This window comes from Camelus dromedarius, chromosome 33 (assembly GCF_036321535.1).
Source record: "Camelus dromedarius isolate mCamDro1 chromosome 33, mCamDro1.pat, whole genome shotgun sequence".
Classification (NCBI taxonomy): domain Eukaryota; kingdom Metazoa; phylum Chordata; class Mammalia; order Artiodactyla; family Camelidae; genus Camelus; species Camelus dromedarius.
The window spans coordinates 14,265,336-14,284,102 of NC_087468.1; the positions used below are offsets into that span (position 1 = coordinate 14,265,336).

At 41.0% G+C, this 18,767-nt stretch overlaps 1 protein-coding gene across 3 annotated transcripts in view; it reads right to left on the bottom strand.

Moving 5' to 3' along the window:
• The window catches only part of SMYD1 (SET and MYND domain containing 1), a 31,384-nt gene extending 16,848 nt beyond the window's left edge, over positions 1-14,536 (bottom strand). For 2 of the 3 annotated variants that reach the window (XM_064481934.1, XM_064481933.1), the window contains exons 1-2: positions 14,250-14,536; positions 1,113-1,289 (exon numbers count right to left, since the gene is read on the bottom strand). In XM_064481934.1, the coding sequence (XP_064338004.1) occupies positions 1,113-1,289; positions 14,250-14,386 (314 nt within the window). In that variant the 5' untranslated portion in view covers positions 14,387-14,536. Of the gene's footprint in view, positions 1-1,112; positions 1,290-1,989; positions 2,103-14,249 lie in introns of those variants that run through there. The other variant, XM_064481935.1, reaches the window with a different exon arrangement.
• Positions 14,537-18,767: the final 4,231 nt, after the last annotated feature.

Consider the following 18,767-nt stretch of genomic DNA (forward strand, 5'->3'; position numbering starts at 1 on the left):
GCGTCGGGCCCAAGATACAGTCTGTACTTTAATGTCACAGCCTACACGTTTGGTGCAAATGCTCCCAGCATCAACATCCCCATCGCTTCTGCTCTCCACTGCTGGCTTCATATGCACCCATCTGCAGACTAGCGTCAGGTCCTACCCTGGCCGGAGTCTGCACGACTTGGGAGCTCTGTAACTGGGGCTCCCCAGTGTTTGGTGATGGCCTCCAGGGGAGGCCACTAATTGTTGCAAATGCAAATGCCTTTTGGGTGTAATGAGTACAAGGGGCTAGTGTACAGCGTGGGACTAGTGGGCTGTGGTGACTTGAAAAGCTGTATATTTTTATTAATTTACAATTTTATTAATTTACAATTTTTAATTTTATTAATTATAAAATTTTATTAATTTTATAATTAGGTACGGGGGATTGAACCCAGGAACTCACACATGCTAAGCACGTGCTCTACCACTGAGCTATACCCACCCCCCAAAAAGCGTGATGTTTTTAAAGGGGTTAGTTGCTATTGAGCTGTAGCTTATTTTGCCAAATCTTTACATTTTTTTAAAGAGAAGCCAGAGCCCCTAATTTTTAAAATTTTTTAAGAATTTTTTAATTGCGTTTAAGTCAGTTTACGATGTTGTGTCAATCTCTGGTGTACAGCACAATTTTTCAGTACTACATGAATATACATATATTCGTTTTCATATTCTTTTTCACCGTGAGCTACTACAAGATCTTGTATATATTTCCCTGTGCTATACAGTATAAACTTGTTTACCTATTCTATAGAACCCCCGATTTTTTTAATGTGAAATTTCCCAATTTTTTTTTTTTTTTTTTGACACGGGCAGATCAGTTTTCAAAAACTAAACACTGGGGAGTCACACAGATCAGGTCTGCAGCCAGTTCCAGCCAGTGGCTGCAGTTTGGACGGCTGCTGCAGACACCCCGTTCTCCCTCAGAGATGGGCTCCCAGACAAAGAGAGAGACGGAATCCTGCCTGTCTGGGGTTCGTTCCTGGTGTGCCCTCAGCCCAGCTTGCCCGGGCCTGGGGATGCTGTCACTGCTGCTGTCCCCGCTTGACATTCGGGAGTCCCAAGCGCCACCCCCAGGGCCCAGCTCTGACCTGATGTTCTCATTGGGCACCTTCCCGTATCTCCTGATGGCCGAACACTCGTTCTTGTGGCTCAGCCAAGCATCCCTCTGGCAGGTGCGGTCACAGTAATGGGCAAACTTGCACTGCCCGCAGCGATGCAGCTTCTCCTGCCTCTTGAAGCAGGTGTGACACACAAAGTTCACGAGGCTGGAAATGGAGAGAGAAAACGTGACTGGGGGCTGCTGCCCTGGCCGTGGGGGCTCTGGGGCTCCGGTACCGGCTCAGCGGGCTGTCCTTGTCTTTCTAAGCTTCAGATTCCCACTTTTCCAAATGAGGGGCTTGGGTTTCCAAAGGTCCCTTCTAGGTGCAACTGTTCTTTCAGCAGATATGTTTAAGTGAAACCAGTGTGGAGGACACTACTGCACTCTGCGTGTGAGCCCTTCAATTTAACTCAGCAAGTGTGGATTTACAGCCTCTATGCGTCAGGCACTGGGAATTCTACGAGTTGCCAGAGGAACCACTGAACTTGCAACCACCATGCGGCGTGAGGAGCAATGAGACAGGGGAGGCACAAGGTATTCCTGGATCACAACGGAGGAGACCCTTGAGGAACCCAGGAAGTCTTCTTGGCCAAGGGAGTGGGTGGAAATTCCTCATGGTCCTCTTGCCAAAAGTCACAGGTCATTGGCACCACCTGGGAGAGGGCCTTCTGCATGACATCTTCTCATTGTTGAAATGGAATGTCCCTTTCCCCAAAGAATTAAAAAATTCTAACTATTTACAACGCGATTAGACATGAAACATGACATTTTACACAAAATGAGGTCTACGCGTTACAACACGTGTCATAGTTCTGTGTGTTTTGCAAGCATAAGAAATACAAGGTCACTGATGTCACTGGTGTTACCTGATGTTGTCTTCTGGCTTAGCCAGAGGGTGGAAGGGATGGGTGGCCAACTCAGCAAACTGCTGTCTCCCCATGTCCTGTGAGGTGCGATGCCAGTAATTTGTTACACATTGTAAAATACTCAAGGGCATGAAAGTTCAGAGTGTATTTATAAAGAGGGCAGATTCAAGGTTATTTCCATAATAATGTCTTGCTCACTTGCTTGTATCCCCTTAAGCTTTCCTAAGGAGAGAGGCAGAGTAGAATTACACCGGCATACTTAGAAGAGCACAGAATCCGCGGCCATTCCTAACTATGCCACAGAAGGTTTACCCTGACTGAGAATGCCATTTGTCACAAGTGCCCCAGCAGAACAGAACACACCAGCTCCTCTGGGATGCTGACCACTCAGTGGACCCCTGGAGATGGAGAGCTGTGAATTTCTCACTTCTGTCTCAAGTCAGGACTGTATTCTCTGCCAAGTTCACTGGCAGGGACTGGATTGCTGAAGAACCCAAGTAATCTGGATCCCAAGAAGGCTCTAAATCTTGTCTCCTGGCCTGTTATGTAGGGAGGCTGGGCCGGGTGGTCTCTGAGCCCCTGCTCTCACCCAGTAGCCACTAACTCCCAGGCAGCCACCAGAAAGGTAGATCTCTCAGCTGGAAGAGATCCTATAGGTAGGGGGCCAAGGGTACTTCCTTGATACAAATACATCCACTTCCTTGCTTCGCCTGTGAAAGCATCTGCAAGACATGGAGTCTTGGAGGACATTATGCTAAGCGAAATAAGTCAGACAAATACTGTATGATGTCACTTAGATGTGGAATCTAAAAAATACAACTAGTGACTTTAACAAAAAGAAGCAGATTCACAGATTAGAGAACAAACTAGGGGTGGGGGATACAGCTCAGTGGTAGAGCACACGCTTGGCGTGCACGAGGTTCTGGGTTCAATCCCCAGTTCCTCCTTTAAGGGAAAAAATTTAAAACAAACAAACAAGAGAACAAACTAGTGGTTATCAGTCGGGGGAGAGGGAAGGAGGGAGGGGCAATATAGGGATAGGGGATTAAGAGGTACAAACTATTGGGTATAAAATAAACAACAAGGATATATTGTACGTCACAGGGAATATGGTCAACGTTTTATTGTAACTATAAATAGAGTATAACCTTTAAAAATTGTGAACCACTGCATTGTACATCTGTAATTTATATAATATCATACATCAACTATACTTCAATAAAAAAATAAATAAAAGACACGAAGTCCTAAGACCACTTTTTAAATTCCAGGAGAAAGAGTGCTTCTTGCAGCCAGTTTAGCTGGTGACCTTCAGCAAGCCTCCTTTCTCCTCCTGGTCCCATTTATCCACTCTCCACAAGCGTCCCGTTTCTATAACACTTTGCAGTTTTTAAAGAGGTTTTTTGTTTGTTTGGTTGGTTTTTTTTTTTTAAACAATTCTCTTTTGTTAAACCTTCTCAACAACTCTTTTGAGTACAGGTGATCATATCCTCACTGGGATATTATTCTCATGGGGTCCCCGATGCTTGACGCTGCTCCCAGCACAGACGGCAGAGGAAGTCACCAAGCTCACCCGCTTTGCCTGCAGCCCTGAGTGTGCCCTGCCCCAGCCAGCGGGCCCCCACTCACTCTCTGCTTGGCAGCCCTGGGTTATGTCATCTGTCAGAGTCAAGAGAGATGGAAGGGCAGCTGCTGCTCGGCGCCTTGTATGGAAATAACCAGTTACTGGACAGATAAATGCATATAGAAGGTGCCTGCCCGGTGGACGAGCCCTGCAACAGCACAGCCAGAGGGCCTTTCTCAGACAGAGAAAGACAGATACTGTATGTTATCACTTATACAAAATCTAAAAAAATAAAACGAATGAGTATATGGAATGTAAAAAATAAAACAAATGAGTAAGTGTAACAAAACAGTAACAGACTCACTGATACAGAAAACAAGCTAGTGGTTACTGGCGGGGAGAGGGAAGGGAGATAGGAGTAGGGGGTTAAGAGGTGAGAACTACTATACATAAAATAAACAAGCTGCGAAGACACATTGTACAATGCAGGGAATAGAGCCATTATTTTGTAACAATTTTAAATGGAGTATAATCTATAAAAATACTGGATCACTATGTTGTACACTTGAAGCTAATATAATGTCATAATTCAATTATACTTTAATTTTAGAAAGTAACTAAAAATAAGCAAAAAATAAGGTTTAGAGAAAGTATTTATTGGGCATCTTTTATGTGCTGTCCATCGAGCTAGGTGACAGAGAGCCTTAAAAATAAACAAGATACAAATCTTGCCTTCGGGCAGTCCCCAGGCTCACATAACACATAAGGAAAATGAGGCATGCCCTCCAGGGCGCTGGTAACCAGCTGCAGGGTTCGAGGAGGTGAGATCTATCCCCCACTGAGGTGGAGGAGGGAGGACTCCCCAAAGGCTATCACCAAGGAGGGGAGGAGGCATTGTTCTGACCCTCTAAAAATGAGCTGAGTTTGTACTCAGAATGTCAACCTCTTCCATGGAGAGGCACTGGCATGAGTCAAAGGCTTCCATGGGGGAAGTAGTGGGGACAGGCTCGTATGGGAGGCAGGAGTAGCTATTTGACAAGATCCTAGGATGCACCACATCAAGAAATCATCTTGGAAAGATGACCAAGGCTGTAGGGGACCTGGAATGCAACTCTCATTAAGTCCTTATTCTGTAGGCACAGGGGAGACTTTTGCAGAGAGGAGAAAAACAAGCAGAGTTGGAATCCTCACTTTCTTTTCCCCAGTGTATCTACCTAATGTCGTTTTTAAACAGCCCGTGTCAGTGCTTAAGGGGCATCGCTGGATTCACGTTTGCAAGATTATATACCTTAGCAGAAGAAGCTCGGTGGTACTGTTTCCCTCGGTCAGACCTAGGGGTTGCCCATTTATTTTTAACATCTCGTCCATTAAAATAGCAATCTCAAGATTTTCTCTGCCACAGCCTGGACGCACCTCTCACACACTAGCTGTGACCAAAGTAAATGAGTGAAGCTGACATTGTTACGGGGACAACCTGACATTTGACCTAATCTATGTTTAAAAGGCAATTATTCCCACACGTCTGCATTTAAGGATTAGTCAATAGAATTTAGCAACATAGCTCATAATGGATCACGTGGCATATCAACACGTCCTACCTCCGCGGCTAAATTAATGTGCCGAATTAAAGGCAGATTTCTGAATCTCCTGTGGTTATCCTCAGCATTAAGCGCAAACATTCAAGGCTGTAACCTGAATACTTTCAGTTATTCACTCATTTTCTGAACTAACTGTTCAGGAATTTGTCTAATCCCTTTATTAAATTATTTCCATTTATAGCATCATATATCCCCCACCAGCTACCCATCAGCTGTCACCAGATTAAAGGCCACACGTGCATTTGTGCATATGCCATGGTTAATTCTGGTGTCCCCATGGGCCCACAGAGAATTACACGGGCTGAGAGCCCAGCTCTTTCCACTGGACCTGAAGAAGCCGTGACTGGCCTGATTTTTCCAAAAAACCCGGCTGAAGTTAATTTCATTTAAAATATGCTTCTTTTTCTCATGTTCTCATCTTTGTTTTTCCCTACACACACACACACACACACACACACACATCTTTGGGCATTTTCAACTCAATCATTTAGGAGCTGGTCAAGAACTTAAAAAAATATCCTCTATCCTTGTCACAGCTTAACATCTTTTGGGATAAATTAGATTAATAGGAAATTCATATTATTGGTTGTGGTAGGCTGAATAAATAGCACCCCCCAAAATACCAACATCCTAATCTTAGAAATTGCAAATACATTACCTTACATGGCAATAGGGACTCTGTAGGTGTAATTAAGATTAAAGACCTTGAGGTAGGAGGATAATCTGAATCCCCTGGGTGGGCCTAACATAATCACAAGGGTCCTTAGAAGAGGAGGCGGGAGGTCGAAGGAGGAGAAGATGCTCCGGAGCTGCTTTGAAGATGGAGCCCAGGGATGCAGGCAGCCTGCAGAAGCTGGAAAAGCCTAGGAAACGTAGCCGTGTGGATGCATTTCAAATCTCTGACCTCCAGAATTGCGTGGTAATAAATTTGTGTCATTAAAGTCACTTAATTTGTGGTAATTTTTCACACTAACAGTTGGAAAGTAATATATTGGTTTGTTATTACAAGCGTTTTTTCCCTGTATAATCGCACGTATGTTTCTATTTCTCACCTAAGAGCTTCTGCATCTAACCATCCTCAGGCCCCAGAACCAGATCTTGATTCTTCCGAAATTGACGGGTGCATACTCTTTCTTTTGTTAAGGGTGAATATTATTAATTGGACTGAAAAGAACAAAAGAAAATTAAGCAGGCAATGCTGGGCCCACATGTGTGTCAGGGTGGGGAGTGGGGGCAGGGAGAAATGACTGGACGAGGTCCCAGGAGGCTCACACCTGCTCTGTGACTCACCCCTGTGTGACCCGGGGAAGGCCTCACTGAGCCTCAGTTTCCCCACCTGTAAGAGAGGATTGCATGAATTCCGTGACTCTCAGCCTTCTTCTGGGTTAAGGACCATTTGGAAAGTGATGAAAGGTGTCAATTTTCTCCCCAGAAATAAAAAGCACGCATGCACAGTCACATAAACTTTGATCCTCCAATTATAGGTGCTTCTCTTGCTAAGGATCCATAGACCCGGGTTAGGAACCCATAGGCTAGAAATACTCTAAATTTAAGACATCTGGGACTGTTAAACAAGAATAATCAAATGGTATGTTTGGCTTCTAGAACTGCCCACAAGCACCTTTCTTGTGCCATTTCTTGTGTTTGATGCTAAAATAGAATAATAATCAGAACAAGCAATATTCCTAGCACCCCTCTCTTGCTGCACGGGAGTCCTTTGCATGTACTGAAGCAATGGTGCAACCCAGAGGACCTCAGGATGGAAGAGACCACACGACCCAATTCCCTTCTACTGCTCCATGTACACCGCCTCTGCCAGGTTGTCACCAGGAAATACACAACCTTGGAAACAGCCCTTTCCACCTGCAGACGGTGTCAACAGCCCCGTTCTACCTAGCGGGCAACAGAGACTCAGTATCAAGGGCCTAAAAGCTTGCAGGTGCCCCAGGAAAAGGTTTGGGACTGGTAACACCTTTTAATAGTTCCAAAATTGTCTTAAAAAAAAAAAGCTGCAAAATGGAAATTAACAACAATTTCAAAAACCATTCTGAAGCGGTAAGAAGAAACTACACTCTGACATGTTGTGAGTTGGTGCCTCTAAACGTAAAGATATCTAGGACCTACTTAATTCTTCAATGGCTTGAGCTCTGACTAGATCTTTTTATCCACCACACCCCCACTCCCTTTTTTTGACCTGAACTATGACTCTGTAACTTTTGCTCAAGGTGCCTTGAGTTCTCACCCTTCTGTCAATTAAAAAAGAAGAAGTTCAGAACCCTCTTTCTTGAAAATGACAGTTCAGTGTGTGTAGATGACTATTAGGAGAAGTTCTTTAATGTTACTGTAAAACATGCTTCAGATCCTGTCCCTGGTCATTTCTTCGGAATCTATGCAAGGCTGGCCACGCATCTTTGGTTGTGGCTATTGTTTGTAGGTGATGGTGATGGTGCAGATTTATTCATATTGTAGTAAGTTACAATTCATATTGTAATAAATTGTGCCTCATGGACCTTAGTCTGTGGGTCGACTGGGTTACCCCACTGATTGATTTTATATTTTGGAAAAGATGGAGGTTGTACATCAGAGGACTGGAGGAGTCCTTCCAAGGCCAAGCAGAGCAAAGATAAGGGTCTAATCTCCTGGCTGAAGGCCTCTGTCACTTTTAAGATTAAAACCATTTATCTTCTGATTCCATTTGATGTAAAATGAACTAAATAAGCTATAAAAGGAAGATGAAAGATGCAATGGCACTAAGTAACTGGAATAAAAAATAAATAAACTAAAAGAAAGAAACTTAAAGCTTAGAGACCGTTTTAAAAGCTATATGTAAGGTAAGGAAAATGGAGAGTTTTAAAAATAAGATGAAAGACATGAAAAATTAGAGAAAGTCAAAACTAATGAAGAATGATTTAAAAAATGAAATCCAAAGAGCTAAGAAACCAAAATGATACAAAACAATTCAGACAACTTAGAAGTCCTGAACATTAAGGAGTAATAAATGAGCTACAATACAATTTTACAATGAGGATATCAATAGAAAACAGAAAAATCACAAAAGGAGAAATGTAATGATCAACAAACACACTTTTTAAAGAATTTTCACCTCCCTAATAATAAAATATTCAAAACAAAATAATACTTTCCATAGTGTCTGTACCAATTTACATTCCCACCAACAATATACAACGGTTCCCTTCTCTCTACATCCTTGCCAACATTTGTTATTTGTGTTCTTTTTGATGATGGCCATTCTGACAGGTGTGAGATGATGTCTCATTGTGATTTTGATTTGCATTTCCCTGATATTAGTGATACTGAGCAACTTTTCATGTTCCTGTTGGCCATCTGTATTTCCTCTTTTGGAAAAATGTCTGTTCAGTTCTTCTGCCCGTATTTTAAATGGGTTAGTTGGTTGGTTGGTTGCTTTTTAATTGAAGTACAGTTGATGTAAAATGTTGTATTAGTTTCTGGTGTACGGCATGGATGGACTTGGAGGGCATTATGCTAAGTGAAGTAAGTCAGAGAAAGACAAATACTGTAAGATGTCACTTACATGTAGAATCTAAACAAATACAACAAACTAGTGAACATAACAGAAAAGAAACAGACTCAGATGTAGAGAAGGAACTAGTGGTTATCAGTGGGGAGAGGGAAAGGGGAGGGGCATGATGGAGGTGGAGGATTAAGAGGTACAAACTATCTGGCATAAAATTAGCTAAAAGGATGTATTGTGCAACATGGGGAATATAGCCAATATTTTATAATAATTATAAATGGAGTATAACCTTTAAAAACTATACTGAATACCTGTAACATATAATATTGTACATCAACTAAACTTCAATTTTAAAAATACTATATTGTAAAATAAATACATAAATTTTAAAAATAAAAAAAATAAAAATAATATAAAATAAAATTGAAGATATAGAATGAAAAATGATAATAATACTAAAATAAGTTTTAAAGGTTATGTTGAAAAATGCAAAGTAACAGATAGCTTTCTGCACTGGCCAGGGCTGTGGGGGCAGACAAACACTCTACTGCTCATGGAGAAATTAGTTTGATTCTTTTTGGTGGAGTGATTTGGAAATCTATATTAAGAGCCTTAAAGATGTCTTTTGAATCTAAAATGCATACTTCTAAGAGTTTATCTTTAATAAATAATCAGAGATGTAAGGAAAGATCTACTAGGAAAAGTAGGAAATGATCTTGATATCCAAAATACAGCAATTCTTAAATTGATGAACAACAGTCAACAAAAAGAATACTATACAGTCATCAAAAACGCTTTAGAGGAATGCCCACAGTTTGGAAAGTTGCTCACAACATATTGTGAAGTAAAGAAAACAAGTTGCACAATAATTCTACTTTTGTGTAAAGAAAAAATGTATACATGAATTACATTGAATTTAAGATATTGTCAATTATTAAGTGCACGATTTTTACCACTAAGAAACAACATTAAAATGCTCCCAATTAAACCATAATGAGGGGAGAAGATGTAGCCCAAGTGGTAGAGTGCATGTCTAGCATGCACAAGGTCCTGGGTTCAATCCCCAGTATCTCCTCTAAAAATAAATAAATATATCAATAAACCTAATTATCCCCCTCATTTTAAAAAAAATTAAACAATATTGAGCCATAGACTGTAGGAGATATCACAATTAAAGAGATGTTAAAATGAAATACGTATTCTAGAATTGATAAAATACTATATTCTGTCATTCCTTTCATTGTGAAATAACCCTTCCCCCAATAATTTAATATCTTGAAGTTAGGGAAGCACTTTACAATCAAAATATACATTTAATATAGTGTTTCTCCCACCACCACACCCTACCTACAAATCACAGAGATTATGAAAATATTTTATATGCAACATATTTGCATAAAACTATTGTAAGAAGTCAATTATACCTCATTAAAAATATTGTAAGGACATTCTTAACAGAATATTAACAGTAGTTTTCTCTAAATACTAAGATTGCAGGGAATTTTTATTTTTTTGTTTTGGTTTTTCTGTAATTTCTGAATTTTCTAAAATAAGCTTTAAAAAAAAATCCAAACAAGACGGCATCATTAATTCCCAGATTAGCTCCACCTCATGCAAAAATGAGCAAGATCACTCAGGCTAAAGAATCACGGAGCTCCTATTCTCTGTCCTCCCTAGAACTGGGAACCCTCAGAATAAAGAGCAAGAGGGGCAGAGAGCAACCTTTAACAGTTCATCCACCACCCTTGGGGTCTCATTCACTTTAGAAGACTATGTCCGTGAAAGACAGCTCCTTGGTAAATTGACCTTACCCACCAAATTCACCTTCATCTCTTTCCAGCACCCAACCCAAAAATACCTAAAAGCCAAGCAAATAGATTTCCTTTTAAATGCCCATTAGTAGTGGCTGCCTGGAGTACTCTGCTAGAAAGAACTCTGAGGCCATGTTGGCATTCAGGAGGAAGGAGCTGCCTGATTGATTAGCCATGTCTGCCCTGGTGCAATCATGGTGCCTGATTGATTTGCCGTGTCTGCCAGGGATCATGGTGGCCCAAGTGCTACACACTTGCCAGGTCTGAAAGGATTGTCTCTACCTAGTTCTTGCTCCTTTATCTTTAAGCAGACCACCTGTTTTTCCAACCAGCAAAATTAAAGAGACCCTAACCAGACTAAGGACTATATTATAAGGGCCTGGATTGTTGCTGTTAATGCGAAACCCAATCTATTCTAGCAAAGACACAATTCAGCTTGCAAGCATTATATTTTAAAACTGAATATCGCATACATGATGAACCAGTAATTCAACTCCTAGGATACACACCACGTGCATCTGTTCACTGAGAGAGAGAAACAAAAATGTCCATAGCAACCACTCAGAGGACAACGGAAGAAGAAACGGTGATACTCACAAGCTCACACAGAGCTTATTCATTTCATTAGCTACACAAAACCATATGGATGAGTAATAAAAGTACATTTGAGTGAAAGAAGCAAGTGGCATAAAACCACATATAATATCTACCTTTGTTTAAAAGCTCAAAAACAAAATATAAACGCTAAGTGATATATCGTTTAGGAATATGTACATATATGACAAAACTGTCATTCAAAAGGCAGAGGAATAAATAACCCAAAATTCAGGATACTACTGTAGTTACCTTTGGGACAAGCAAGGGGCTGGGTAGGGAAAGATGCAGGTATTGGAATATTCTAGTTAAGCAGGATGGTGGCTCATGGGTGTTCATTTCTTGTTATGATTCATAACATATATGTATATACAAGTATATATCTGTCATATATCGTTTGAAAGAAGAGATTTTCATTCAATGCCGTGCTCAACTAAAAATAGAATCTTCCTTCATGTTTGTGTTTGGAGGGTAAGACGGAAAGCCTGGCTTGCAATAACAGGGATTAGAACGTGCCTCTTTTATAGAGTGACTTTTGTGGATGACTCAGTCCTACCTCCGCAATCAGGTTTCTCCTCTATAGTGGCTGTCTCCCAGGAGCCTAAAATGAGAGTGAGGACAGAAAGGGAAAAGCTTTCCTCTGATCCCTCCCCAGCTGTCTCAGGTACCCCGAGCAGCCCCCTCATCTTTGCAGTGACCGGTTTAGGTAAACAACTTTTTTAAAAGCACCTCTTCTAGATTTTTTTCAATCATTTTAAAGATCATTTACTCCAATCACCTTAATTTTTATTACTATTGTAATAATAATAATACAATATTTTATTAGTATTTTATCTGCAATATACACTGAAGTTGTTTTTGTAGTTATGACTTCAATTGAATGATGTATTCTTTATAGTAAAAAAAACATGTAAACAACCTAAATGGCCAGTCATAAAGGAGTGGTTGGACAGCACACAGCCGTTAAATACTATGCTTATGAAGAAAGTATAGTAACACAGAAGATACCTAAGTCATTACATAAAAAAAAAAAGATAGTTTATATAATAAGATCCCTGTTTACAGTACAAACAAATGAAACCTATGTTTTAAAATAAACTGGAAGGAAATAGTCAACAATGCTGAGTTGTTATCTTTGTGTGAAAATACATTTTTTTCTTCCTAAGTTTTACTTTTGTAATGGAAGAAAACCCAAACATTCTTGAAAGGGGAACTGATTGGCTATATTGGCTTTTAGGAAGTTGGAGGCACCCATGGAGGTGTCGTTCCAGGAAAGGCAAGGTGCAACTCAGTAGCAACACCACAAACATTGTTCAGAATTCCTGTGTTTCTAGCTTTTTATGATTTAATTCTGCATCCAACTGACTCCTCAACCACACACACACACACACACACACACACACACACACACAAAGGTAAATTAATAAAGTAAGACACACTTCCCCTGAAAAGGTATTACTGTCATCTCAGTGCCATTACGTTCCTCAGCTGGTAGCCAGCCATGTACTCCATTCGCTGTCTTTTCCCTGAAGGTCTTGGTAGGCTGGATGACATGAGAATTTGAATGCTATTCAAATTATCTCTGAAAAGCAGCACCCGTTCCCTGGATGGTCAGTGCAGGGAGCCAATCATGAACCTAGATTATCAGAAGCCATCTTAATTCAGGCCCCACAAACGTCAGGCAGGTCACCTCAACTTTTGAGCTCAGGGAATACTGTCATAATTTAATCACAGTGTCCAGGGTTTTTAAATAAAGATTTAGTACTATTTTTTTCTTCTAATTTTGTTCTTTTTTTGGAAGGGGGAGGCTGTGGGTTTTTTCTCTTTTTTTTTTTTTTTTTTTGAGATTTAGTACTAATTCAAAAGTCTGGTGGTCAAGTATGGACAAGATTGTGGGGAAATGGGAATGTAAATTTAATAGAGCCACTCTGGAGAGCCTATTAAAACAAAAAACAGCGCACCCTGTGGCACAATTCCTCTTCTAACCATTTATCTTAGAGAATAACCACACACGTATACAAGTGGACATGGTCAAGGATTTTAATTGCAGAAATGTTTGTTCTTATGAATAATTGGAAACCACCAAATGTCTCTCAATAGGGGAATAGATTTTTTAAACTTTATATATTTATAGAGTTGAGTACCTACAAGAGTTAAAATTGGTGATCCATATACTATATGGACCAACATGGATAGATCTACATGTGGGCAAAAAATTAAAAAGAGATCTTTACAGATTTAAAAGAAGTGGGTATAGGGGGTGAGGGTATAGGGCAGTGGTAGAGGGCATGCTTAGCAAGCTTGAGGTCCTGGGTTCAATCTCCAGAAACTCTGTTAAAAAAATTAAAATAAACACATAAATAAATAAATCTAATTATTCCCCCAAAACACTAACAAACAAATGAAAGAAGTGGCTATAGACTTAAAGTCCCCATCAGGATAAATAACAAAACATGTTTTTTGGGAAAAGAGCAAGTTCCAGAATGACATCTGAAATACGATGCCATTCCTGTAAAAAAAAAAAAAAAAAAGGAAAAGGAAAAAAGACAAGCAACAGACATACATTTTGACAGGTACGTATATAAATATATGTAATAGCACAAGAACATTCTAGAAGGAAACGCATTGAGAGCACAACAGGGATTACCTCTGAGGAGAGACAGAGGAGACTGGGATGAAAGCTGGGAAAGGTAAAAGGGGATTCCAGTTCCTTGGTGATATTTTAATCTTTCAGAGGTAAATGGATTCCAGTGTTATTCATGTGTTTACAACTTTTTTTAAGTCTCAGGAATTATTTAATCCTCTAATATATTTTTTTATACCTCAGAAGCTAAAAACACGGCGCCTTCTGTAAGACAGTGTTTCCTAGGGCACCACACCCACCTCTCCACTCCCCTTGCCTCCGCCCTCACCACACACAGCGCTCCCACACAGCCAAGTTCACGGTTCACACCCCGTGCCCTGAGAGAGCGCCCCACCGCCGCCGCTCACCTCTGCACCACCTGGCCACCAGAACAATCCCCACTGGCCGTGACTCTTTGCAGAAAAAGTTACGCCAGGAAACAGTCAGACTACCATTCCTTATCAGTGGTCACATGGGGTTCATCCCTCTCCCTGATGATTTTGAGAGTCAGCTCTCTTAGAGCGTGGCACCAGCCCAGCCAACCGGAGAGAAGGCAACAAGCCACATTCCGTACCTGTCAAAAACCACCGCGGAGTAAGCCCGCTCTGCAAAGATGACATCCGAAGCCCAGAACTCCTTAGTGGCCTTCAGACCCCTGCCTTTGCCCTCGGAAGTGAAGACCTCCACGTTCTCCATTCTCCCTATAGTCATCTCAGAGTCTTCGGGCCGCTGGGCAGATATTTAACACTGAGCCAAGTCCCTTGTCCTCGCTGCTATTTCAACACCTTCAGCATCCCAAAGAGCAGGCCTATAAATGGACAAGCACCTCCCCTTCCCTACCCACTTCCAGCCCCTGGGCCCTCACCTCCCCCTCCGCCGCCCTCCCTGGCCAGGGGGATGGGGCAGGCCAGAGGATGGTGATCTGGGAAGGGTCCCATTCATCGCCCAGCAAAGCTGGCAAAGTAGAAAATGACCAGGGGCCAGTGTGCTTCTCAAATTCCTGGGAACTTTTGAAAAGTTCCTCTGCGAGGACTTAATTGAGTCCTGGATGGCAATCCGTGCTCAGCTTCAGCTGGAATAGGCAGCACTTGGTCAGTAGGGTATTTTTAGCAGCCAGATGCCTCTGTCAATCCAGAGCAGACAGCTGAAACGGTCCAGGAGAAGAGGTGAAGTGATGCTTGCTGCTCTGGGACCCTTCAGCTGTCAGGCTTGGACTTTCTCAAGTGAAATGGGTCCCTTGTTCCCCTACTCCCTCCCCCACGGGCAGACTGTTTGCAGAAAGCAGCTGATGCTAAGCTGACTCCTTTGCCACTATTTAGGCTCCGAGGGGCACCCCCATTTCTCCAATATTACTTGGGGCTCCCACAGCACTCCCACCCAGGGTGTGGGGGTCTGAGAGTAGGTATGCTGGACACAAGCTATATTTAGAGAGGAGGCAGGTCTTGAAAATGATAACCTTCATGTCCATCATTCTAGCAAATCTCCCTTAAACACGTGTCTGCTGCTAGAAAAATATCAATACCTTCTTTCCCAGAAGGGAGGACACTGGCGGGATTATTCTAAAATCTCCATTGAACTAAATGGCCACTCTTTTTCTTTTTTTAAATTTATTTATTTTTATTGAAGTAGAGCCGATTTACAATGTTGTGTTAGTCTCTGATATCCAGCATGGTGATTCAGTTACACACACACACACACGTATATGTAAATATTCTTTTTCAGTATAGGTTACTACAAGATACTGAATATAATTCCCTGTGCTCTACAGTAGGACCTTGTTGTTTATCTATTTCGTATATAGTAGTTAGTATCTGCAAATCCCAAACTCCCAGTTTATCCCTCCACCGCTGTTTCCCCTCTGGTAACCATAAGTTTGTTTTCCATGTCTGTGAGTCTGTTTCTATTTTGTAAATAAGTTTGTTTTTGTCATTTTTTAAGATTCCATATATAAGTGGTATCATACAGTATTTTTCTTTCTCTTTCTGGCTTACTTCACTTAGAATGACCGTCTCCAGGTCCATCGATGTAGCAGCAAATGGCATTATTTTATAATTTTTTATGGCTGAGCAGTATTCCATTACTTTGTATGTGTGTATGTGTATATATATACCACAACTTCCTTATCCATTCATCTGTTGATGGACATTTAGGTTGCTTCCACATCTTGGCTATTGTAAATAGTGCTGCTGTGAACATTGGGGTGCATGTGTCTTTTCGAATCAGTCTCCTCTGGACATGTGCCCAGGAGCAGGATTGCTGGATCAGAGAGTAAGTCTATTTTTGTTTTTTAAGGAATCTGCATGTTGTTTTCCATAGTGGCTACACCAAATTACATTCCCACCAACAGTGTAGAAGGGTCCTCTTTTCTCCAGACCCTCTCCGGCACTTATCAGTTGTAAATGTCACTCTTCTTGGTCTCCAGGCAGCCAGCTCTCACCAAGGTTGAAAAGAAAGACACTTGCAGATACGGAGCTATGGCTTATCCTCCAGGTAACATTTTTAGTTTCTGGGGTGCATCTATTTACGGATTTCTGTGCTCAGGGTTTCTGTGAGTGTAGTAGTTCACAAGCACTGGCTTCTGAGGCAGATAGATCTGCATTTAAATTCTAAGCCTACTAGAGCAACTTTGAGATCAAACCTGTAAAACAAGGGTGGTCACTTCTACCTCACTTTATTGTAGAGAGGGATCAATGAGCTAACATGTACGAAGGACACAGCATGACACTTGGCACTTCATACTGAACTTAGTAAATGTTGGCAAATTTATCTTATTTATCCTGTCACATTATCTTCCCCAAACTATCAAGATAGGATAGGCTAGAAATTCTAACGTGTCTTCAACCAAATTGCATCTCCTGAAATTTCTTTGACTTTTGGAAGCAGCTCAAAAATCCTGTCAGAATATACAACCTGATTTTTTTAGGTCATAACACATAGTTCTTGGAGCTAAAAAAATAACTCAGTGCCTTCTGATGTATCTTGAACAGCAGAACAACTTAAGACAATTAAAGCTGGGTGCTCCAAAAAGTAAACATCATATGCTCTCGGGGGAAAAAAAGATTTTAACAGGGGTACTTCAAGTTAGCTTCAAAGTAATGCCTGCACCCGCAGAGCATGACAACAACCAGAGTCCTCCCTCGGGACCAGCAACTCAGCCTGGTGGGTTAGGCTGTTCTTCTCTAGACACGGTAGCCCTGGAACAGGTGCAGCCCAAGCCAAGGTCAAGGAAGAAATCTACCTGCCCCAAGTCAGAAAGAGAGAGGGAGCAGTGCTTTAGTTTTAACTGTGAGTCTCACCCCTATCAGAACAAGAACTATTAAAGTGTGATAAACAGAATAGTCTCCCAAAGATGTCCAGGTCCCACCCCCCCAGACCTATGACTATGTTACCATATATGAAAAAAGGGACTTTGTAAGTGTGATTAAGTTAAGGATCTTAAGAGAGGGAGGTAATTCTGGATTGTCTGGGTGAAATCGTAAGACTCCTTCTAAGAGTCAGAGATGGAAGCAAGGAGGTCCGAGTCACAGAGATTTGAAGATGCTATATTGTTGGCTCTGAAGTTGGAGGAAGGTCCTGTGAGCAAAGAAATGCAGGTACCCCCCTAGAAACTGGAAAAGGCAGGGGAACAGCTGCTCCCCCCAGAGTCCTCAGGAGGGTGGCCCTGACAACACTGTTATTTAAAGCCAGTGAACCCCATTTCTGGCTTCTGACCACCGAACCGTGAGATAATAAATCTATGTTATTTTAAGCCACTAAGTAATTTGTTACGGCAGCAATAGAAGACTAACACATAAAGTATTCTCCTTAGTTTCCTGTTATAGGAAATATTAAATAATACTTCTTTTGCTGCTCTGAAGTGAAATTCATACATAATATAATTTATTAGTACTTATATCTAAAAAACATAAATTACCAACTCCTATAGTCTGAGTGTTTGTGTCTCCACCAAAAATTCACATGTTAAAAGCCTCACCCCCACAGGTAACAGTATTAATAGGTGGGGCCTTTGGGAGGCACTTCAGTCTTGAAGGTGGAATCCTTATGAATGAGACTAGTGCCTTAGAAGAAGCTCCAGAGAGATTCTGTAGGCCCCTCTCTTCTGCCGTGTGAGTCACAAGGAGAACTCTGCGTCCTGGAAGAGAGCCATCGTCCAAACATGCTGGCACCCTGATCTAGGACCTCAAGCTTCCAGAACTGTGAGAAATAAATTTCTGTTGTTTACAAGCTACCCAACCTATGGTATTTGGTTATTGCAACCCAAACAGACTAAGACACTGACCTAACCTAACAAGGGAGAAGCAAAACGAAAGTTAACTATAACGAAACAATATATATTCACTGTAAACTAAATATGTCAACGTGCTCACTAGACATGAGCTTGGGTACAACTACACTAGAAGAACTGATCCAGTGGCCAGATGTGTGCACCTCTAAGTAGAATCACTGTGATACTGAGAGCTAAAACTGCAGATTGGTTTTGGGGACACAGATACCACACCACGCATTGTTGTCTGCGACCTGATTTTCTGACATGGTGCATCACTCTTAGTCAAGTTCTGAATGAAAGAAAGTATAATCTTCCTTCAGTTAATAAGAAGCTCCATTCCTGGAAAATTTAGTGTATATTAAAACTTTACAGAAACTACTCTATGATTATGTAAAACAGAGTCCTACACTCAGATAATTAGAAACAAGATTTTACGTCCGTCAAATGCACATCTGGATGTTTGAGGATGTGTAGGCGGGCAGAGAACTGTTTTTTTTGTTTTGAAGATTAATCTTTTTTTTTTTAATTGAAGTATAGTCAGTTACAACATGTCAATTTCTCTACAGCATAATGTCCCAGTCATGCACATATATACATATGTTTGTTTTCATATTCTTTTCCATTAAAAGTTATTACAAAATATTGCACATAGTCCCCAGTGCTATACAGAAGAAATTTGTTTTTTATCTATTTTTATATATAGTGGTTAACCTTTGCAAATCTCAAACTCCCAAATTTATCCCTTCCACCTGGTAACCATAAGAGTGTTTACTATGTCTGTGACTCTAATTCTTTTGTAGATGAGTTCATTAGTGTCCTCTTTTC